Source organism: Leucoraja erinacea, chromosome 3 (genome assembly GCF_028641065.1).
Source record: "Leucoraja erinacea ecotype New England chromosome 3, Leri_hhj_1, whole genome shotgun sequence".
Taxonomy (NCBI): Eukaryota; Metazoa; Chordata; class Chondrichthyes; order Rajiformes; family Rajidae; genus Leucoraja; species Leucoraja erinaceus.
This window is the reverse complement of record NC_073379.1, coordinates 4,045,800-4,070,352: the sequence shown is the minus strand read 5'-3', so window position 1 is coordinate 4,070,352 and position 24,553 is coordinate 4,045,800. Positions and strand designations below refer to the sequence as shown.

At 43.5% G+C, this 24,553-nt stretch overlaps 1 protein-coding gene across 1 annotated transcript in view; it reads left to right on the top strand.

Annotated features, from left to right (window-relative positions):
- The window catches only part of ap3b1a (adaptor related protein complex 3 subunit beta 1a), a 250,224-nt gene that overhangs the window by 118,517 nt on the left and 107,154 nt on the right, over positions 1-24,553 (top strand). Inside the window, exons 17-20 of the mRNA XM_055631560.1 lie at positions 1,701-1,831; positions 4,196-4,298; positions 7,172-7,280; positions 11,534-11,672. Coding sequence (XP_055487535.1) covers positions 1,701-1,831; positions 4,196-4,298; positions 7,172-7,280; positions 11,534-11,672 — 482 coding nt within the window. The remainder of the gene's footprint in view (positions 1-1,700; positions 1,832-4,195; positions 4,299-7,171; positions 7,281-11,533; positions 11,673-24,553) is intronic.

Genomic DNA, 24,553 nt, shown 5'->3' with positions numbered 1-24,553 from the left:
TTATTGATGAACTTGTGTTCCGATTTAATATGTTAGACAGGCACATTTTTGTCAAGATAGTCAAAATGATATTTCTAAGCCTACTCACATGTCCAGTGTTGAGAGAGACATCAGTATTGCATGCACTTGCTGCTGGTGTAAGAAACACCCTGGGAGCACTGGATGGAGTGAAGACCTATAAAGGTGGAGAAAATCTTGAGGGCAATAGGGTAAATGCAAAGTTTATTTTTCCCATGGTACAGAAATTAAAAACTAGAGGACATAGCTTTAAGATGAGAGGGGAATGATTTGGTAGAAATCTAAGGGGCAACTTTTCCCACGCAGGGGATATGGAACGAAATATCAGATTAACTATTTCATTCAGGTACAAAAACAACCTCTCCAAGCCATTTTGACAGGTACATGAGTTGGAAAGGTTTAGAGAGGTATGGGCCGGGCGGCAGACAAATTGTCACGGTCGCATGAACAAATTGGGTTGAAGGGCGTGTTTCCATCCTGCATGACCCTGACTCTAGAATCCGACCACATCCCAGCTGGTGGACTGAAGACTTGCTTAAGGGCTAGTTGTACCTCTGGTTCATCACAGTCACAATGCTGTGTATGTTCTGTTCACAAGGGCAAATCCAATTCTAGTTACTGCCCCATCAGTCTACACTCATTCAGGAGCAAAGTGGTGTAAGGTGTCGTCGACAGTGCTGTCAAGCACTTCCTCGTCAATATCTTGCCTACCGATGGATCAGGATTGCTCTGCTCCAGAAATGTCATAATCCTAGCCTAACCCGCTAAATTCCCGAGGTGAAGTGGGAGTAACTGCCTTTGACGGCAGGACAGCATGGTCCCAAGTGTGAAGCCTGGTGAAATGAAAGACATTGGATGTCATGTGGGAAACATTCTAATGGGTGTGATCATGTGCTTGTTTGTTGGAAAACAATCATCCGACCCCAAAATATCACCACGTGAATTCTTCAGGGCAATGTCCTCGGCCAATCTTTAGCTGCTTCATCAAATACCTTTCATCCATCTTCAGAAGTGGGAATATAATATTTGCTGATGATTGCAGGATATTCAATTTCATTTGCAACTTGTCAGCAAATGAAGCAGCCCATATGTGTATGCTGCAAGATGTAGATAACATTAATAATGTGAACACTTTAAGATTACAAAGTTACCACTGTTGTGTACTAAAGCCTACTTTTTGTTTTTGATATTAACTTTAGGTTCTTGAATTTTACATGTGTACTTTTATAGTTGAGTTTATTGTAATGGAGCATATTGCTATTAACAAATTAATAAATGTGTTTATTTTGTAGTTAACTTTTAAGCTTACTAGGAAAGCGATAAGCTTGGCAGCAAAATAGTATTAAAATTCTGCACGGGTTTTGTACCAAGACATGTATTCGGATTGTTTAGCTGCGCTGTCATTCTTAATATTCACAGTAAAGTAATTTTTAGAGGAGCTGCATTTCACAGCAACACCTCCAAACACACTGAATGATTAGCTTTTTTATTGGACCATTATAGGTGAGATTATTGTAATCTATGGTCTGAAATCAGTTTTCTGACCTATGAAGAATCATCTCCCCTTTTTATTTACACAATGGCATTTGAGATAATGCAGTACCAATTATCACTAGTGCTGATTAAGGCTCTGACACAAAGCCCATGTTATTATTTTTCTCTTTTTTATTCTTATTCAACAGATAGAGATCGTTTCCAATTGAGCACGTTATCTCACTCGTTGAATACAAAAGCAAATGGGTATCTGGAGCTTCCAGATTGGCCACAGACAGCCCCTGATCCTTCTGTCCGAAATGTGGAAGTTATTCAGCAGGTATGACATTTTTAAGTTTACTGATTGTCACTGGCCCGGCTAGGTTATGTAAATAGGAGAACATGGGGACAGTACAGTGCAGGAAGGAACTGCAGATGCTGGTTTATACCAAAGATGGACACAAAGTGCTAGACTACCACAGTGGGTCAGGCAGCATCTCTGGAGAATAAAGGATGGGTGACGTTTTGGGTCTGAACTCTTCTTCAGACTGAAAGTGGATGGGGGGTGGGAGGGAGAGAGGGAACTGGAAGTAGGAAAAGGTCAGAACAAATCAGGGCCAGCAATAGATGACCGAGGAAGGGTGGAGCCCATAATGGCCGATTGTTGGGGAAGAGGTGATAATGAAGGGTTACAGGGATGCGAACAGTGGAACTAGTAGGATGACTAGGGTGGGGGTGGGTGGGGGGTTACTTGAAATTAGGGAAAACAGCATTCATGCTGCTGGGGTGTAAGCTGCCTAAGTGAAATATGAGGTGCTGTTCCTTCAATTTGCATGTGGCTTCACTGTGACAGTGGAGCACAGGCCCACAATGTATCTGTCGTGCATGATGCCAAGTTAAACTAATCTGATCTGCCTGTACATGATCCGTATGTATCTCTCTATTCTCTGCATTTCCATGTGCCTATCGTAAATGCCGCCATCGTATCCGCCTCCATCACAGAATTGCATTCCAGGCCCCCAGCACCCTCTGTTTCAAAAAAAAACTTCCACCCTGGGGAATAAGGTTCTGACTGTCTACCCTATCTATGCCTCTCGTAAATTTTATATACTTCTATCAAGTCACCCCTCAACCTTCTTAGAATAAAGGGGAAGCCATTTAAGACTGTGGTGAAAAAAAACTTTTTCACCCGGAGAGTTGTGAATTTGTGGAATTCCCTGCCACAAAGGGCAGTGGAGGCCAAGTCACTGGATGGATTTAAGAGAGAGTTAGGTAGAGCTCTAGGGGCTAGTGGAATCAAGGGATATGGGGAGAAGGCAGGCACGGGTTATTGATTGGGGACGATCAGCCATGATCACAATCAGTGGCGGACTGGGTCTAAAAATATTGGTTGCCAGGAGCCAAAGGGGCCCATCCACAACTACAATGCTATCATTTAACAGGGGCCCACTTGCTATCACTTCATCAGGGGCCTACTTGCCATCGGGCAAGCTGACACCCTGGCCAGTCCGCCACTGATCACAATGAATGGCGGTGTTGGTTTGAAAAGGGCCGAATGGCCTCCTCCTGCACCTATTTCTATGTAACCTCTGACATTCCAGAGAAAACAATACATTCAAACTGTCCCTGTGGCTGAAACCCTCTAATCCAAGCAGCATTCTGGTAAACCTTCTCTTCACCCTCTCAAAGCCCACATACAGAGCAGAGAATTGATGCAGGAGAAAAAGCGAATGACTTGAGATGGAAAGTTACCAAACTAAAATGATTTTATACATAGTACTATAAAAAAAAACCCTAAAAATTATTGGTATATCCATCAATATTAAAACATTAATGTTAGCAGGATTCCATTTCTAGATATATTAAATATTTTGCAATATTTTTATCTTTGTTTTTATTTTCTATGGGATTATGAATGAAATCATTCCTGTTGTAACTGTTCATAAACACTGCTGCTAAATCTCAAACATACAAATGACCAATGACTTCCAAGCCAGCCCCTTCAGTAGTCTAGAGGAAACCTATTTTCCATCCTTGCCCCAATCTTTGTGGACTATCTTTGGACAACCCTTGGACTATCCTTGATCAGACTTTACTGGCATTACCTTGCACTAAACGTTATTCCCTTGTCATGTATCTATATGGCTAGTATCTAAATGGCTCGATTGTAATCATGCATTGGCTTTCTGCTGACTGGTTAGCATGCAACAAAAGCTTTTCACACGTAACAATAAACTAAAATAAAACTAAACAATCCTGTTCTCCCAACACTTCCTAAATAAAATCAGGCAGCCATCATTTAAATGTATGCCATTTACTTTTAGAATTCCATTTACTGTACTGACACTGAAACTTACCAAAATATACTACATGAAAGAACAAAAATATAGTGGTTCATACCAGTGTAAATTAAGTTGGTGTCCTTGATCATTATGATAAAACTGTTCAGTTCTAAACAGTGGCGGACTGGGTCTAAATATATTGGTTGCCAGGAGACAAGGGGGCCCACTTCATCAGGGGCCCACTTGATATAGGGGGCCCACTTCATCAGGGGCCCACTTGCCATCGGGCAAGCTGACACCCTGGCCAGTCCACCACTGATTCTAAATATAAACATTTTTGAGTTTCTCATTTGTATCTGATCTATTTTTCTGTATCTGATCTATTTACAAAGTATCTGATCTATTTTTCTGTTCATTCACAGATTACAGAAGTGGTAATACCAGTAGGTAAACTAAAAGCAAAGAAAGACACTTCAGCTGAGAAGTTTTACTCTGATTCTGAAGAGCAGGAAGAATCCAGCGAAGGTGAGTGATTGCTGGGAGAGATTGTCATGAGCTTACTCTACCTGACATGTTATTTGGCGTTTGATATGTGTCTTATGTCTTGTTCATGTAACATGAACATTGTCATTCCAATGTTGAAATCGTCTGTTTGTAAATGTTTTCATTTACATTTCTGGTTTTGTTTTAAAAATCTAGTGAGATCTGCGTTTGGTGTTGAACAGCTTTCATTATACTTTTTTTTATTAGTGCTTGGCTTGCACGGTCATAAAGCACAGAAACAGGCTGCTCAATCTATGCTGACCAAGATGACACAACTAAGCGAGTCCCATTTGCCTCTGTTTTGCCCATATCCCTCCTATCTATGTACCTGTGTATTTTAAATGCTGTTGTAGTACCTGCCTCAACTACCTCCTCTGTCAGCTCGTTCCATATACCGACCACCGCCTGAGTGGAAAAGGTGTTTTCCACTTTGAAATTCGGGAAATTATGGCTGTCTTCGGGTAATTTTAGGGAAATTGAATAATTTCGGGAAATTTCCGCATCTGGCCCGCGAAGGGGTGTAAAGGCAACACACACAGCACTGCTGGTTTGGCGCTCAAAGGTTTAAACAGTTTAACGTGTGGGAATTTAAACAAAGAGCTGTTGGCTGCAGCACTATGGGTTCTAAATATAGTGCTGTCGGCTGCAGCACCATGGGCTTTAAACATAGCACTATGGCCACAGAGCTATGGATCACGGACTGGTCGGGGAAAATTCTTGTATAACAATTAATCTTTGGAATTCTCTTTCTCAGTGGAAGTTAAGCCTTTGATTATTTTTCAGGCAGTAGTAGAATTCTGGATAATCCTAGTGGTGAAAAGTTACCCGTGGGCGGTGGGATTGCAGTTACAATTTGAGGAGGGAGGGAGAGGGATGGGGAGAGAGGGAGGGAATAAGAGAGGGAGAGAAAAAAAGGAAGGGGGAGAGAGAGAGGGAGGAAGAGAGGGACGGGGAGGGAGAGAGAGGGAGGGAGAGGGAGGGAAAGGGGAAGGGAGGGAGTGAGATAGGGAGAGAAAGCAGAGACTGAGACACATGAGAGCAGGTAGAAAAAACGAAGGCCACGAAAACTGTTGCAGGCAACAAAAGCTGCCTTGCAAAACACTGTACAAGTGAGTAGGCGGCGCGGCTCTGGCCAGCAGCGGCCTCTGCAGTCTGTCCGCGTTTTTATTATTTTCTGTCTGGACGTTTTAATGTAGTTTTTGTATTTTTTGTTGGCGGCGTGTGTGTGGGGGGGGGGGAGCGGGCAATGCCTTACTGGGTCGCCGTGCGGTAAGCTCCGGAGCGCTGTGGCCGTTGACTCCCAACATTCGCAGAGCTGGGACTGCGGGACTGTCCGGGCCGCGGGCTGCGCTGGATTTGGAACGCCGCGCAGCCAGGGGTAGAGTTTCGGGGTCGGGTTTCCATTGCGGCGGCCGACGTTGAGGCGATGTAACGTCGCCGAGCGGCCTAGGGGACAGGAGGAAAGCCGGGGACTCAGGTGCCACATAAAATCCCTCCAAACTAACGTCATTTATGCGGGGCTTACAATGTCGAGTCTCCGGGGAGGAGTTGCAGCCGCTCCAGCTTTTGCTGCCGCGCGGAGGCTGCTGCTGAGTCGGAGGCTGCTGCTGAGTCGGAGGCTGCTGCTGAGTCGGGGGCTGCGCTGAGTCGGAGGCCGCTGCTGAGTCGGAGGCTGCTACTGCGGGTCTGCGGACAGTGGCGCCGGGAGCCCGCGGCTCCTCTGGAGAGAGACTGCTTTTCGGGGCTCCTGCAACGGCGAATTCTCCCGCCCGAGTTGCGGGGTCGAAGAGCTCCTGGAGCGGGGCGTGACACCACTGCCCCGCGCGGCTGTAATGGCTGCGGGACTTTACGAGCGCACACCGGGGGCTCCAACACCAAGACCCGGTGTGCGACCTCGCACCACCCGGCGTGGCTTCAATGGCCGCGGGGCAATCGCCATCGCCAGCCGGGGGCTTTGACTTTGACTCTGACATCGGGGGGGGGGAGAGTGCAGTGGAGAGATAAGTTTTTTTTTGGCCTTCCATCACAGCTATGTGATGGATGTTTATGTAAAATTGTAATTATGTTGTGTCTGGGTCTATTTGTGTGTAATGTATGGCTGCAGAAACGGCATTTCGTTTGGACCTCTAGGGGTCCAAATGACAATTAAATTGACTCTTGACTCTTGATTCTTAACAGAAGCGGGCAGATGCAGTATAGTTACATAGATTTGTTTTTGCCTTGTTCTTCTCTGTGTTGTTAACGTGTGCCCGTGAAAAAATCCCCAACAACAAATAGCACGCAGGATGCATTTTTGAAAATTTCAGGAAATGCCATAAAATTCCATGAAATTTGGGATTATTTAAGGAAAACATGTTTTGAGGTGTGGAAGCACTGCTCAGGCCCCTCTCACCTTAAACCTATGTCCTCTGTTTCTTGATTCCAAGGCTGATCTAAACATATAACAAATACATAAAAACAGCATGTAATTAAAAAATAATCTTGAGGTTGAAATGGTACATTATCTTTGCGCAATAAACTACGTATCATGTTGGGAGGTGCATATCCACTTATGTCCTATTCCTTACTACAATTATGAGTTAAGCCTTTTTGTAAGCAAACAATGGTACACAAATGATCCTATTCATATTTGTTCCAATATTGCAACAGGATCTAATGCTTATTTTTAATCTTCATTTGTATTTATGTTTGAGTGGTTTTGGAATATATGAGCTTTTAATATATCTTAAAAAAAACCTTGCCACAATTGTGTCTGGATGGATAAGACGTGGTTCAGTATTACTGGTGAACTTGGCCTGAATTTCGAAGTGTCCGAAATAAAACGGTCTTAAACTTCTTTAACATTCAATTTCCAGCATCTGGTAACGAGAGTGAATCTGGCAGCAAGAATGAAGAGAGCAGTGAAAGTTCAAGTGAAGATTCAAGTGACAGTGAATCAGAAAAAGAGAAGACGAGTGAAGGAAGGTAAAAATGCAGCAGCCCACAATTGTTTAGTTTAGAGATGCAGCGCGGAAATAGGCCCTTCGGCCCACTGAGTCTGCACCAACCTTTGATCACTCCATGCACTAACACTACCCAACACACACCAGGGACAATTTACAATTATACCAAGCCAATTAGCATGTCTTTGGATTGTGGGAGGAAAACAGAGCTCCTGGAGAAAACTAACGCAGGTCATAGGGAGAACGTACCAAGCTCTTATCATGGCACTATGTTGTTATTGTGATAATGTGTCAAGATTTAAATTGATATCTCTAATAACTTCTCCAGAGGTAGGGCAGATTAAACTGGTAACTGAGTTTAGTACACCAACATTATTCTACGCACTTGGGATCATTTACAATTTGCGGAAACCAAATTCATCTACGTCTTTGGAGTGTGGGAGGAAACCGGAGCACCCGAGCAAAGCACACGTGGTCAGAGGGAGAACGTACTAACTCCATGCAGGCAGCACCCATAGTCGGAATTGAACTTGGGCCTCAGGCCCCGTAAGGCAGCAGCTCCATCCGTGCCGCCCTCAATTTTTAAAAGCTTTGCATTCTTCTTTCAGCTTGTTTCAGATCTCCACTAAATTTGAAGAGTGTTGCCAGCCTGATGGGGAATACTTTTGCGTTGTGACGTGACTAAAATAAGTCAAATACAGTCAAATAAGTCCAGTAAAATACAGCAAACCAGAAAAAGGATTCAGACCCGAAACGTAATCGATCCAGTCCCTCCACAGATGCTGCTTGACACGCTGAGTTACTCAGCATTGTGTTTTACTCTCTTGAAACGGGGACTGGGATTCAGCTAATTGTAGGGTCGTGTTTTGAAGTGCGAGACAATTTGGCAGACTTTCCTGATGAAATTTGTGCTATTGCTTTAATCATGTAACTTGTAGAGTTTTTTTTTCCTGAATGCATTTATTATGTCAGTTTCTAATATTAAGTAGTACATGCGTACTACTAATTTGAAAATCAAGAACCTTACTTGACAGACTGCATTCTTGCTTGTCGGAAATTGCAGAGATCATTGGCCTTTCATTCATTGATTGCCGCTGATGCTGGTGATGTGCTGCCTTGGTTTTTTCTTTGTAGCTGACAGCACTGATTGGGGTTTAGCACGCACTCTGCTCCATCTATTATAGACAGTAATTAAGGCAGCTTGCCCTGCCACCTCGTAGCAAATACAACATAATGCCCTAATTATAACTTTATTAACTTAAGTCAGGTCTTAATGATTTTAAAAAATGATTTATATTGTTTTTCTTGTATGGAACAAATGATATCTGCAGTTTAAATTAATCCTGGCTTTTCATTGCTGTAAAACTTTACAAACACAGTTACCAATAAAGACCACTCTTTAGATTATCTTTGGAAATTATCCGTGGTAAGATCAACACTATTAATCATCAGGAGAGATGGTGGAAATGTGCCAATTTTCCACTGAGTTGAATTCGAAAAGTTGTACATATTTTGTTAAAGAAATTCGGGGGGGGGGGGGGGGGGGGGGGGGGGGCTTCCAACTGAAGTTAATGGGATTCGCAGTGGTTTGTATGTGATGGATGTTTTCACATTGGTGTGTAATTCTGGTCTACTATCAGTCAAGATGTGCTTCCACGTACGCCGATGTCGAAATGACAATGCTGCTTCTGCTCCTCATACCCATTGAAGGTCCTTCTAACTGAACACTAAACAGTGTCATTATATACAGTGCCCTCCATAATGTTTGGGACAAAGACACGTCATTTATTTATTTGCCTTTGTACTCCACAATTTGAGATTTGTAATTTTTTTTAAATCACACGGTTAAAGCGCACAATGTCAGATTTTAATAAAGGCCATTTTTATACATTTTGATTTCACCATGTAGAAATTACAGCAGTGTTTATACATAGTCCCCCCCATTTCAGGGCACCATAATGTTTGGGACAAGGCAATGTCATGTAAATGAAAGTAGTCATGTTTAGTATTTTGTTGCATATCCTTTTCATGCAATGACTGTTTGAAGCCTGCTATTCATGGACATCACCAGTTGCTGGGTGTCTTCTCTGGTGATGCTCTGCCAGGCCTGTATTGCAGCCATCTTTAGCTTATTCTTGTTTTGGGGGCTAGTCCCCTTCAGTTTTCCCTTCCTCATATAAAAAGCATGCTCAATTGGGTTCAGATCGGGTGATTGACTTGGCCACTCAAGAATTGACCATTTTTTAAATCTTGAGCAGTTCCTTCTCTCCTCCATACTTTGTTTGCTCTTGCATTACTCTGATATAAGTTACTCTTCGTCTCATCTGTCCATCAGACCGTTTCCCAGAACTCTGGTTGATCTTTTAAGTACTTCTTAGCAAACTGTAACCTGGCCATCCTATTTTTGCGGCTAAGCAGTGGTTTGCATCTTGCAGTGTAGCCTCTGTATTTCTGTTCATGAAGTCTTCTGCAGACAGTGGGCATTGACAAATCCACAACTGACTCCTGAAGAGTCTTTCTGATCTATCAGACAGGTGTTTGGGAATTTTTCTATGTTATAGAGAGAATTCTTCTGTCATCAGCTGTGGAGGTCTTCCTTGGCCTGCCAGTCCCTTTGTGATTAGTAAGCTCGCCAGTGTTCTCTTTCTTCTTAATGATGTTCCAAACAGTTGATTTTGGTAAGCCTAAGGTTTGGCTGATGTCTCTAACAGTTTTATTCTTGTTTCTCAGTCAAAGAAGCCATAATGGCTTCTTTGACTTTCATTGGAACAACTTTGGTCCTCATGTTGATAAGCAGCATTAGACGTTTCCAAAGGTGATGGAAAGACTGGAGGAAAGACTAGGTGCTGAGAGCTCTCTTATACCTGCATTAAGGAGGCAATTAACCACACCTGAGCAATTACAAATGCCTGTGAAGCCATGTGTCCCAAACATTATGGTGCCCTGATATGGGGGGGGGGGGGGGGGGGGGCTATGTATAAGCACAGCTGTAATTTCTACATGGTGAAACCAAAATGTATAAAGATGGCCTTTAATAACCATCTGACAAAGTGCACTTTATCCACATGTGATTTTTTTCCGTAGATATTGACTGTCTCAGGATAGATAAGACATCGTGATTAATCTCACATTTGTTTGGTTTCAGGGTGGAGAAATGTGGTTTTTAGAACGATTTTGTACCTGCAATGATCTTCACACACAATTTGCAACAAGGCATTCACCTGTTCTTTTCTGTAACCATTAATATCTAGCAATTGAATTTCTCCTAAATTAAATTCCTTGGAATTTTCACCATCTTCATTTGTGCGGCATAGTGATGCAGTGGTAGAGTTGTTGTCTTACAAGCCCCAGTGTCCCGGGTTCAATCCTGACTACAGGTGCTGTCTGTAGGGAGTTTGTATGTTCTTCCTGGGACCGCGTGGGTTTTCCCCGGGTGCCCTGGTCTCCTTCCACATTCCAAAGACATACAGGTAAATAGGTTAATTAGCTTTGTTAAAAGTGTAAATTGTCCCTGGTGTGTAGAATAGTGCCAGTATACGGGGTGATCGCTGGTCCACGCGGACTTGATGGGCTAAAGGGCCTGCTTCCACACTTATTTCTCTAAAGTAAAGTCTAAAGAATATTTCCTAATTTCCCCTTCTGCGTACTTTTGTCTTATACTTGCCATGATATTACTTTTTTGCAACAACTGGTTGTAATCTAATACTCATCCCTCTCAGAACAATTCACAATCTTGGAAGGTGGTAACAGGTCGCTGGTTAAAATCTTGAGCTTTTACCAGCTAGTCTTGTGCAAGCATTTAAATATAAAAAGGATAGACACAAAATGTTGGAGTATCTCAGTGGGACAGGCAACATCTCTGGGTAGAAGGAATGGGTGACGTTGTGGGTCGAGACCCTTCTTCGGACTAAGTCAGGGGAGAGGGCGACGCATAGATAAGGAAGGGTAAGGTGTGAAAATGAGACATCAAAAGAGATTATAGAAGTCAATATTCATATTGCTGGGGTGTAATCTGTCCAAGCGAAATATGAGGTGTTGATATTCTGATTCTCATTCTGATCAACAAATTGTTTTTCGAATACATTAGAGGTTCATAATTTGAGTACTGTGTGTAATAGTTTATTACTTTTCTTCATGTGATTGTATATTCTGGGCAAAAATATTGTGCCAGAATTAGTTTATTTCAGAAGCCTAGATATTTGTATATTTAGTTTGAAAAAGATAACGTGGAAACAATATTCATTGATTTTGTTTTTGCAATGTTTTCATCATTAGTGAAAGCAGCCGCAGAGAAAACGGCCAAACCAAGTCGAAAAACGTACAATCTGCAACTAGTGAGTCTGAGGAAAGTTCATCGCAAGATAGTTCTGAATCTGAGAGCGATTCTGAAGTGGACAGCACCATGAAGCGAAAGGTAATTTAACCATTTGTTAATTGAGAAGACAATTCATCTTCCTCTTTGGAGGGAGATTTTCTTCTTGTATGGTGTAAGCAGTTGGTACCAATGTAGAAGAATATATTTTTATTTCATTGATGATGAAGACCAGAATGACAAAAAATTACCACGTCAGGGTGAAAGGAGAATTGGAGGAAGGCCTGTAGTAGTGGAGTTCCATGTATCTGGTCTTCCTGCCCTTCATGGTTCCATTTGTTAGTGTTTATAGAGGCACAGCATGGAAACAGCCCAGTTTGTCCACCGAGTCCATGCCGACTATCGATCACCTGTTCACACTAGTTCTATGTTATCCACTTTTGCATCCACTCCCTACACATTCGGGGCAATTTACAGAGGCCAATTAACCTACAAACCTGTGTGTCCTTGGGATGTGGGAGGAAACTGGAATGCCCTGAGGTATCCCGCACGTTCACAAGCGGAACATGCAAACTCCACATGAATAGCACCCCTGGTCCGAATCAAACTTTTGTGTCTGGCTCTGTGAGGCAGCAGCTCTAGCAGCTGCGCCACTGCGCTGCCCAAAATGTGTACGTTTGCGAGGTACGGGCAAAGTAGCCCCATGAGTAACTGCAGAGTATAATGTTGATGATCTGAAGAAGGGTGTCGAACCAAAACGTCACCCATTCCTTCTCTCCAGAGATGCTGCCTGTCCCGCTGAGTTACTCCAGCTTTTTGTGTCTATAATGTTGATGATATTTCCCACAGTGTTGGAGTGCTGAGGTGGAGGCATTGAATGTGGTAAATGAGGAGCAGTGAAATAGGCTACTCTCTTGATGGTGTGACATTCCCAATTGTTGATGGACCTGTGCACACCCAGGCAAGTGGAGAGTATTCCATCCTATTCTGGACGTGTGTTACAGATGGTGTTTAGACTTGTTGATGTGTCAGGAGGGTGAGCCAATACAACAGGATATCTGGCCTTTGACCTGCTCTTCAGGTCACATTATTTATTTGTCTGGTCCAATTCAGTTAATGGTCAATGGTAACGATGGAAATGTTAATGGTGGGAGACTCTGATGGTCAAAGATCTTTGGTTGGATTGTCTCTTGCTGTTGACTCTAACTGCCTGGCACTTTTGTGAAGTCATCAAGGATTGATGAGAACATTATAGCAAATGTGGAGGAAAAACAAGCAAATATTTCAGACCATTTCTGTTTCCCCTCGAATCCGATTCAGTATCATTTTACTAAGTTATCTGCTGATCCACGTAGGAGGGAATGCTGGCCAAGTGTAACAGAATTACAGTGTCTGCAACAAAAATACTATTACCATGTCTGAATGAAGTGAGAATTGGAGGAGAAGCGACAGGTCGTAGAATTCCTCGTAGCAAGTATTATTATTCTTTGTCGTTTGTGGGATTGAGAAGCTGGCAAAGTAGCCTCGGTGAGTAACTGCTTAACATCATCCAGAGAGCAGCCAATGGTCCTCATTTACCAGCCTCAACATTCATTTCCTCCAGGTTTAGTCGGTAAAAGTGTGAATGTAATTGTAAGCCAGAGCCAAGGTGGAATGCAGAATAGAGAATAATATTGAAGACCATTTTATTTCAGTTAATGTTTTTTTTTCTCAGCGTGGGATTGATGTTATACTGGCTTGAATATGGTATTCCCCTAATCAACGTGTACCTTTCCACTTCTAAGTCATTTCAGCTCCAGAAACCTTGGGTGGTGAATAAAACAAATAGCCAGCAGAGTTGCAAACTTCCCTGTCAAAGTATTTTCAATTCAGCTAGTGCAATTTTACTTTATTTCACTCTGTACCTTGTGTACAGGATCAAAACTTGCAGTTAAAATATGTTGAACATTTTAAATATTATTTAAATAAATTAACACAAGCATTATAATAAATAGAACTAATTGAAGAAAGCATTTAATTTGGGGCACAATAGGGTGGACAGACAGAAACTATTTTCCAGGATGGAAACATCAAAGACTACAAGGCATAGCTTTAAGGTGAGAGGGACAAAGTTTAAAGGAGATGCGTTGATCACTTTTTTTTTTGCATCGAATAACCGTGGGTGTCTGGAACACACAGCCAGGGGGTGCTGGTTGAGAAAGATACGATGGTGGCATTTAAGAGATTTAAGCCCCATGGATATATAGAGAATGGAGGAATATCAGCTATGTGCAGGCGGATAAGAGTTGGTCTTGGCATTATGTTTGGCACAGACTTTGAAGGGCCTATTCTTGTGCTGCACTGTTCTGTGTTCTCCAATTAACATGTCACACAGGTTTTTCCACATGGCCCCCTCCCCTGACATCCCGCCACACATGCCCAGGTCAGCTCAAATTGAGAGAGAACCCATTTCTTCCCAGTCTCTCGTACCTCTTGGAATTCCCTGAGCCCTTCCACTATCTTTTCAATGCAACGCACAAGCCAGATTGAATCTGAATCTGGAATCTGATCTGCAACGCACAAGCCAGATGCTCATTTACAGAAAGGCCTGCCGACTCCTTGCTCCCTGAAGTGTAAGGGACTGATTTTACCAGTAGGCACGTAGTTGTGGGTGTGCTAGCTCAGCAAGTGGTGAGCAACTCCACATGTCCAGCCATATTCTGACGAAGATAAATTGGTTGGGATGGAAATTCTCGTGCATATCAATAATTTTAATGATCCGTATCAGAAAATGCTTCATAGAGTAGTAATGTTAAAATACATTGTGAATTTCCGGGGGAGCATATTGAATTCAACTAAAAACACAGTAACTCAGAATCTATCTGATCAGATAATTTGGGACCATGTTTAGAAAAGATCCAGAAAATAGCTCATAGAGTAGTAATGTTAAAATACATTATGAATTTCCGGAAGCATATTGAATTCAACTAAAACACAGTGCTGGAGTAACTCAGCAGGTCAGGCAGCATCTGTGGACGAGATGGATAGGTGACGTTTCAGGTCGGGACCATTTTCAAAGAGTTCAGTTCAGTGTAGTTTATAGTCATGTGCACTGAGGTACAATGAAAAGCTTTTGTTGTCATACAGTGCGAAAACTGGCCCATCGACACAACTTGTCCACACTGAGCAACATGTCCCATCTACACTTGTCCCATCTGCCTGTGTTGGGACCATATCCCAGTAAACTGTCCTATCCATGTACTTGTCTAAATGTTTCTTAAACGTTGCGATAGTAACAGCCTCAACTACTACTTCTGGCAGCTCGTTACATACACCCACCACTCTTTAGATGGAAAAAGGTTACGCCTCAGGTTCCTATTAATATTCTAATTTATTTACTGGATCAAAACTTGCAGTTAAAATATGTTGAATATTTTAAATATTATTTAAATAAATTAACACAAGCATTATAATAAATAGAACTAATTGAAGAAGCATTTAATTCAAGGCACAATAGGGTGGACAGACAGAAACTATTTTCTTTTGCATTTGAAATACCTGATGACATTTTATAATTGCAATGTTTTCTCTTGTAAATTATATTGATTAAAACTTGTTAAATTTTAATTTTCTCAAGATTGAGATTGAAATTAACTTCAGATTTTTTTATGATAAACAAGAAAACTTTTGTGCTGGAAACTTTCAGCAGGTCAGGAAGCATCTGTGGAAAAAGAAACAAAGTTCACACTTAGGATCTGATTAAGGGCCTCCAGCCTAAAATATTAATTTTCCTTTACTTTCCGCAAATGCTGCCTGACCCGAGTGTTTCCAATATTTTCTGTTTTTTTAATGAAAGAAATCGAAATGGAAGTAAGCCTGCAGAACCTGTGCTGCCATTTAATGTGGCAGAACTGATCTAGTTTTGTTTAGAGATACAGTGTGGAAACAGGCCCTTCGGCACCATCCTGCACACTAACACCATCCTACATATGCTAGAGACAATTTACAATTATACAAAGGCAATTAACCTGCACTTCTTTGGAGTGTGGGAGGAAACCGGCGAAAACCCACGCAGGTCACGGGGCGAATGTACAAACTTCGCACAGACATGCACAAGTAGTCAGGATCGAACCTGGGTCTCTGTCGTTGTAAGGCAGCAACTCTATTGCTGCGCCACTGTGCTGCCCAAATGATCTTTGACCCTGTGGCTCTATTTTTTTAGCAAAACCTCGATAAACCTTGCATCCATATAATTTCAAATTCTTTTTGAGCCTTGAGTATAATTATTTGACCTACTGCAACGGAGGACTTCTAAAATTCATGCCTTCTGTTGGATTTCTCCTCCTCTCAGTCTTGTTGATCCTTGTCATGAGAATGCAGTCCCTACTACACTTCCACCAGGGGAAACATTCATGCAACATCGTCAGGGCTCTGTCAAATGAAACACGTCTACATATTTACACTAAAGACTTTGTTTACACCATATCTTTATCATTAATGCAAAGAAGTTTTAGTTTAAACTTTCATTATAGTTATATAAAATGTATATAATATGTGTGCAAAATTATGAGCCATAGATATGGAAGATTGTTAGAACCGTTATCCCAGGGTGGACAGTCCAACATTAGCAGGCATAGCTCTAAGACAATAGACAATGTCGACAAAAGTGCTGGAGAAACTCAGCGGGTGCAGCAGCATCTATGGAGCGAAGGAAATAGGCAACGTTTCGGCCCGATGAGTTTCTCCAGCACTTTTGTGTACCTTCGATTTTTCAGCATTTGCAGTTCCTTCTTAAAGACAATAGACAATATGGGTGGAAACGGCCAACATTAGCAGGCATAGCTATAAGGTGAGAGGAGGAAAGTTTATGGAACTGTCTGGGACAAGTTGTTTTGCGTAATGATGGGGGCCTGGAATGCATTGCCAGGGATGTTAATGGAGGCAGATACAACAGTGATGTTCAAGGGATATTTTGATAGGCATGTGGAAGTGCAGGGAATAGAGGGATATGGATTAGGTACAGGCAAATGAGGTCCTTTTAACTTGGCATCATGTTCGACAGAAACATTGTAGACCAAAGGACCTGTTCCTGTGCTGTACTATTCCATGTTCCTGTGCTGTACCGTTCTTTAGATACGTTCCAAACATGTCCTGAATTTGTTGCTCCTGCCAAGCTGACATTCTGCCAGATCGAAGGAGCGTTTGGGAAGTCTCAATCTCGATGCGTCAGTCAGTTTGGATCTTCAGATCCAATGTGCACTTGGAGATAAATGTCAATGCAAGTTCCTAGATTTTACTTGTAAAATTCTGCAGGGTGATCTGCAAGTTCCTAGAAATACTTGTAAGCTAAAGTTAAACTTTATTGTGTGGAAAAGTGCTTTTGTTTTATTTGATCTTGTGCAATTATATAATGTATTGCAATTTGACAGAGGCTAAAAAAGATGCGTTGCTCAAAGATTAGTGTAAGAGAAATGGGTTCTGATTCATGGGGCATTGGGACCGGCACTGGTTTGGAGTAATTTGAACTGCAATGGGACCTGTGTTCTGATGAATCACGTCACTGGGATTTACAGACAGGCCTTTAAACTAATTTTAGTTGGGGGGGAGGGGTTGCTTTTTCAAGAGAGGGGACGTTTAATAAATCAAAAAGAAACGAGAGGGCAATAGCACAGAGAAGTTAACGGGTGAATGAAAATCAAATCTGACAGGAAGGGCAGAAAATGTAAGCAGAAATGCGCAGCAGAAATTGAAAGCAGAGAAAGTAACAATTGTAAAAAGTCAAAGCTTAGGGCTCCTTATCTGAATGCACGAGGCATTTGTAACAAGATAGATGAGTTGACAGCACCAATAGAAATAAATGAGCATGATTTAATAGCTATTACAGTGATGTGGTTGCTGGGTGACTGGGATTGGGAACTCCATATTCCAAATTATTTGTTGTTTCATAAGGATAGGCTAAAAGGAGGAGGAGGCATGTTAATCAAAGACAGTATCTGTGGACAGATCAATGAACGGGTGCAATCTGTTTAGGTGGGAATTTTGTGTAGTAGGGAGAACAAAGATGTGGTTGAGAGTGGTCTATGCAGCCCGTTTAGTTGAGAGATACAACGTTGAAACAGGTCCTTCAGCCCACTAAGTCCACGCTGACCATTGCACTGGTTCACACTAGTCTGTATTCCCACTTTCACATCCACTCCATGCACATCAGAACAATTTACAGAGTATAATTGACCTACAAACCTGTACGTCATTGGGATGTGGGAGGAAAGTGGAGGCCAATTCTTTGGCTGCTTTCAAGAGAGAGTTAGATAGAGGTCTTAAAGATAGCAGATTCAGGGGATATGGCGGGAAAGCAGGAACGATTGTGGATGATCAGCCATGATCATATTGAATGACGGTGCTGGCTCGAAGGGCCGAATGGTCTACTCCTGCACCTATTGTACAGAGCACCCAGAGGAAACCCATGCGTCACTGGGAGAATGTGCAAACTCCACAAAGAGTCTCTTAAGTTGTTCCGACATATTAAGGCAAATAGTAAGTAGAGAAATATCAAAAGCATGTAAGAAAAGAATTACAATTATCATGGGTAGTTTTATTCTGCAAAATGTGTCGGGAAACATTTCTCAGAGTAATATGTTATGGAACCTATCCAGGAGTAGACTATTTTAGAGACGTGTCTTGTGATAGGGTGATTAATGCCCCTGTCCCTGATTTTTTTTAGGCGACTATGCTGTCCCCACATGGTCGCCGGGGTGTCACCTGTATGGTTGTGAGTAGTCTCAGCCCAAAGAATTGTAGCGTTTTTCTGGTCGCCGCTGGATTTTGAAATGTTTTAAACTTTTCGGTGACAGTTGGCTTGACGCCAATGAGCGTAGCTTGACTTCTCCTGACATCGGTGCCATCGTAGGTTATGGCCAGGATGACGTAGGTTGTCACCAGGATGACGTAGGTTGTCGCCGGTGCTGACTTGGGTGAATTCCATTGGCGACTACCTACGTCAACCGGCGACCTGCTACGACTATGACAGTCGCCGGCAGTCGTCGAAAAAATCGCCAAAGTGGGACTGGCCCATAAGGGATCTTGTTGTTAAGGATGCTCTTAAAAATAAATGATTACATTGTGAAAATCCCAATACAGTTCAAGAGGACATGTTGGATACAGAACCAATGTCCTCAACTTTAATAAGTTGAGCCCTTATTGAAAGAGTTGTCTTTCAATAAGAAATAAAAGAATACGCACTACTCTCTGCCCAGGACAAGAAGGCTCTGCAGAGAGTAGTGCGTTCGGCCGAACTTCACTCGCCCCTCTACAGGATTTATACATCAGAAGGTGTAACTCCAGAGCCAATAAGATCATGGGAGACCTCTTCCACCCCTACAACGGACTGTTCCAGCTGCTACGGTCAGGCAAACACCTCCGTTGCTATGCTGTGAGAACGGAGAGGTTGAGAAGGAGTCTCTTCCCAGAGGCCATTAGGACTGTAAACTCCTACCTCACCAGGGACTAACTTTACTGTACCACTCTACTGTTTTTTTAAAAATTGCTGTTTTTTTCCTTATTCCTTCCTCCCACAATATGTAATACGTAAAAGAATATGTGATTCTGGTCCATTCTGTTTGTAGTTTGGTATTTGTTTGTTTGTTATTTTTGCACAAAGTCCGCGAGCATTGCCACTTTTCATTTCACTGCACATCTCCTATGTGTATGTGACGAATAAACTTGACTTTTGACTTGTCTATATTAGGAAAGCTCAGTTGATGAACACGACAATTCCTTCAGCAAATATTTCATGAAGTTCAGCCGAAATGTGTCCTAATCAGAACAAAATGGATTTAATGAGAAAAATGGGCCATTCAGGATTAATAGTTCATGTGGTGACTTTTGCGTATTGCCTCTATTCTTACACTCATGTACTTGAGTATTATTGTTTACTACCTATAATAAGGTTTTTATTAAATTAAATGCAAGAAATAAATTTCACTGTACTTAGATACATGTGACAAAGTACCATTGAAAATAAAATGCATGGATTAACATTCAAATGCATAATTTAGGGAAACATGGTTGCTATGATGATTGTGTGATCATACAAAGGGAAATAAACAGGCGCATGGTGCCTTCATGAATGAATCTAGTGCAGGCACCGAGTATTGAAAAAAAAAATTCTGATCCTTATTTTTAAATATAAAGAAACAAATTGTCTATATCTTTCTGCCCGATCTGTTTATAAGTGTGAACAAAGTGGTATCAGTGGGAGACCTGTCAATGCATTTCGTTTGTCAATGATTGTGTATAAATGTGGGCAGAGTAAGAAATAAAATTTGCACAGTAAAATACGATTTCATTTGCCTTCTCAGCAGCTCCATTGCTCGTGCTGTGGTGTGAAATTTTCATTTTACACAGTTTGCAAGCATAGGCTATAAATTATGCATTGAGCTGGAGAAATCCTCACTCTCCGGCTTTGTGCCACAAATGCACTTATCTAGGTTCCATCTCTATTACCAGAATGAATCTCTGATTCAGGAATATTTGATCGGATATGGTTTTAACTTCATTATTTGTTTCTGTTATTAAGCCTTTTCGGCGACTGTTACTTTGTCTGTCTGTCACAGGGAAATCGAGGTAGCTGGTGACTGGATTGTCATGCATTTTTCTTCTTTAATAGAATTTTTTATTATTGAAATAGTTACATCTGACATTTTAGACAAATGCATTGAAAAATATAAACCTGAGGTATTTAACATCTCCGACAGTTGAGATTGTCACTCTTGTTAAAATAATCTGCTTCTTTTTACTTCAGACTTTTTTTATTAAACTACACATCCATTTCTTTGTGTAGAGCAGACTAATGATACATTAAAATAAAAGAAATTGTTAAAAGTTTATCTGATTGAACTGATTGCGTGAGTTGCACAATTACAAGCGAGAGGTGTTGCGTTTTGGGAGGCTGAATGTAAGGGAAAAGCATACATTTAACGGCAAGACTCTTGGCAGCAATGATGTACAAAAGGGTTCTTGAGGTCCAAGTTCGTGGCTCCCCTGAAAGTGGCAACACAAGTAAAGAAGGCATATGTTACCAGACTGATTCCTGGGATGTCAGGACTTTCATATGAAGAAAGACTGGATAGACTCAGCTTGTACTCGCTAGAATTTAGAAGATTGAGGGGGATCTTATAGAAACTTACAAACTTCTTAAGGGGTTGGACAGGCTAGATGCAGGAAGATTGTTCCCGATGTTGGGGAAGTCCAGAACAAGGGGTCACAGTTTAAGGATAAAGGGGAAATCTTTTAGTACTGAGATGAGGAAAACATTTTTCACACAGAGAGTGGTGAATCTCTGGAATTCTCTGCCACAGAATGTAGTTGAGGCCAGTTCATTGGCTATATTTAAGAGGGAGTTAGATGTGGCCCTTGTGGCTAAAGGGATCAGGGGGTATGGAGAGAAGGCAGGTACAGGATACTGAGTTGGATGATCAGCCATGATCATAATGAATGGCGGTGCAGGCTCGAAGCGCCGAATGGCCTACTCCTGCACCTATTTTCTATGTTTCTATGTTATGCTCGCCTTCATCTGTCAGGGCATTGAGTATAAGAGTCGGGAAGTCATGTAGCGGCTTTATAAAAATTTGAATCAGCTGCATTTGGAGCATTGTGTGCAGAGTGGTGGATGGCTGGAACTCACTGCTGCGGGTGGTTATTATATACAATCGCTTTTAAGAGATGTTTAGATAGGCACATTGATATTCAGGGAATGGTGGGATATGGACCATGTACAGGCAGAGGAGAACATGGCACGGACATTGTAGGTCGAGGGGCCCTGTGCTGTGCTGTGCTGCATTCTGTATGCAATCTGTCCCTCACAGATTATGAAATGGGGATCAAGGAATGTTGGTAAAGGAGTAGATTTTGTGTTGTCACCTGCTCCACTGCTGAGTTGTTGATGCAAAGTGGAGTGTGACTGGGCTGAATTTTCCTTCTGAAATCGACGACAATCTCCTTGGTTTTGTTGCACCAGCTCACCAGCTCCTCTCTATATGCCTGGTCGTCGTTATTGCGGATGAGGCCCACTACTGTTGTGTCATCCGCGTATTTGATGATATGGTTAGTAGTGGACCTGGCGACACAGTCATGTTTCATCAATGTAAAGAGCAGCGGACTCAGGACACAGCCCTGAGGGGAGCCGGTGCTCAGTGTGATGACCGAGGAGGTGTTCTTCCCCACCCGCACAGACTGGGGTCTTTCAGAAAGGAAATCCAGGATCCAGTTGCATAGTCTGGTATTGAATCCTAAGGGTGCCAGTTTGCTCACCAGATGCTGGGGGATTATCGTGTTAAATGCTGAGCTGAAATCAACAAACAGCATCCGCACGTGGGTGTTCCTCTCCTCCTGGTGTTGTAGGCTCAGGTGGACTGCAGAGGAGATAGCATCCTCTGTGGAGCGGTTCGGGCGATAAGCAGACTTGAAGCAATGCTTCCTGCCTCTTGAAATCAAAGCCAAGATTTCTGTTGTGAATTACGCTTTTTTTTTTGGCAACAGACAATAGGTGCAGGAGTAGGCCATTCGGCCCTTTGAGCCAGCACCACCACTCACTGTGACCATGGCTGATCATCCACAATCAGTACCCCGTTCCTGCCTTCTTCTCATATCCCTTGACTCCGCTATCTTTAACTCTATCTAACTTTCTCTTGAAAGAATCCATATAATCGACCTCCACTGCCTTCTGAAGCAGAGAATTCCACAGATTCACAACACTCTGTGTGAAAAAGTTTTTCCTTATCTCCGTTCTAAATGGCCAACCCCTTATTCTTAGCCTGTAGCCCCTGGTTCTGCACTCCCCAACATCGGGAACATGTTTCCTGCCTCTAGCGTGTCCGATCCCTTAATCTAATATGTTTCAATAATATATCCTCTCATCCTTCTAAATTCCAGTGTATACAAGCCCAGTTGCTCCATTCTTTCAACATAGGACAGTCCAGCTATCCTGGGAATTAACCTCGTGAACCTACGCTGCACTCTCTCAAAAGCAAGAATGTCCTTCCTCAAATTTGGAGACCAAAACTGCACACAATACTCCAGGTGTGGTCTCACCAGGGCCCTGTACAACTGGAGAAGGGCCTCTTTGCTCCTGTACTCTTGTTATGAAGGTCAACGTGCCATTAGCTTTCTTCACATTTCTTCTGTACCTGCATGCTTACTTTCAGTGACTGATGTACAAGGACCCCCAGATCTCGTTGTACTTCCCCTTTTCCTAACTTGACACCATTGTAGCGGACGCGGAGTTGTCCGTTAAAGAGCGAGGCAGACTCGAAGTTTGTCCGAAATACTGGTTCTTTATTGTACACTAACGCTCCTCACTGACCAACACTGTTGACGCGATTAACCCTTAAATACTCCCCAGGGGCACGCGTGACCACACTGTCTCTCGTCATTGGGACACGTGTCCGCCCCCCCCCCCCCAAGAGTCAAAGGTTATGTACAGTGCGTGGCTCATCGCCCAGTGCCTCTACATTACCCCCGCTCCCCCAGAACCGGAGGCACAATAATAGACAGGCAGCCGAACAAGGTGGCTGGACCTCGTATGTACGTCCCCACACAAAAGTTTATTTTCTGGTAAGGATGAACTAGGTGGGACCCGAGATGGTGGATGCCCTTGATGGCGAGGCTGGGCCACCTGGACTGGCTCTCTCAGGTCCAAATGGGCCAGCTTCAAACAAGCCATCGATACGGTCTTCCCCCCCCCCCATGTCCAATTCAAAAGTCGTGAGCCCGTGCCGTAGCAGCCGAAAAGGGCCTTCATAAGGGCGCTGCAAGGGCGACCCGTGGGCGTCGCGGCAGAGGAAGACTTACTGACAGTCCGCAAGAGCCGGCGGCACGTGAGATGGAGCGATACCCTGTCGAGACGTTGGGACAGTAGACAGGGCGCCGACCTCTTCCGCAGTCAGACCAACATGGATGACGGCGACAACTGGGGGCCGCCAGCGATTGGGATAAACTCCCCGGGCACGGTCAGTGGAACGCCGTAAACCAACTCGGCTGGTAAATCCTGCAAGTCCTCCCTTGGGGCGGTGCGAATCTCCAGCAGGACCCACGGCAACTTTTCCATCCAACCGGGACCGGTGAGGCGAGCCTTCAAAGCGTCCTTAATCCGGCGGTGGAAACGTTCCACCAACCCATTCCACTGGGTGCGATAGGCCGTCGAGTGGTGGAGCTGAGCCCCAACAGGCGAGCCATTGCTGACCACCGCTCCGACGTGAATTGGGTACCCCAGTCAGATGAAATGTCCAGCGATATCCCGAAACTGGCAACCCAATAGGCCACCAGGGCACGCGCGCATGACATGGTCGAGGTATGGACAAGCGGGAAGGCCTCCGGCCACCGGGTGAAATGGTCCGCCACCGTAAGCAAGTGTAAAACGCCGCAGGGTGGAGGCAGCGGCCCCACGATATCCACGTGGACGTGGTCTAAACGTCAGTGAGGCAACGCAAAGTCTTGAACTGGCGCCCGGACATGCCGCTGAACCTTCGATGTTTGACAGGGAATGCACGTCCGGGCCCAATAACCGACCTGCTTCGGTAACCCGTGCCATGCGAATCTTGCAGCAACCAACGCCATTGTCGCCGGATGGATGGGTGGGTGGGCCAAACCATGAATGGCGTCGAAAACCCGACGACATCAGGCCGGCGGAACAATAGGCCACGGCAGCTCCGTGGAGATGTCACACAGGACGGTGATGCCAGCGGAACCCAAAGGCACATCCTCGAGCACCAGCCCTGTGATGGCAGTGCGGTACGTTCTCATCTCTTCGTCCGTTAGCTGTGCCGCTGCCAAAGTGGAGTAATCGATTCCTGGGGATGCGTCGAGAACGGCCATAACAGCCGGGCGGGACAAGGCTTCCGCGACCAGGTTAGTTTTCCCGGCGATGTGGCGGATGTTTGTCGTGAACTCGGAAATAGCGATGAGATGGCGCTGCTGCCGAGCGGACCAAGGGTCGGCCACCTTGGCAA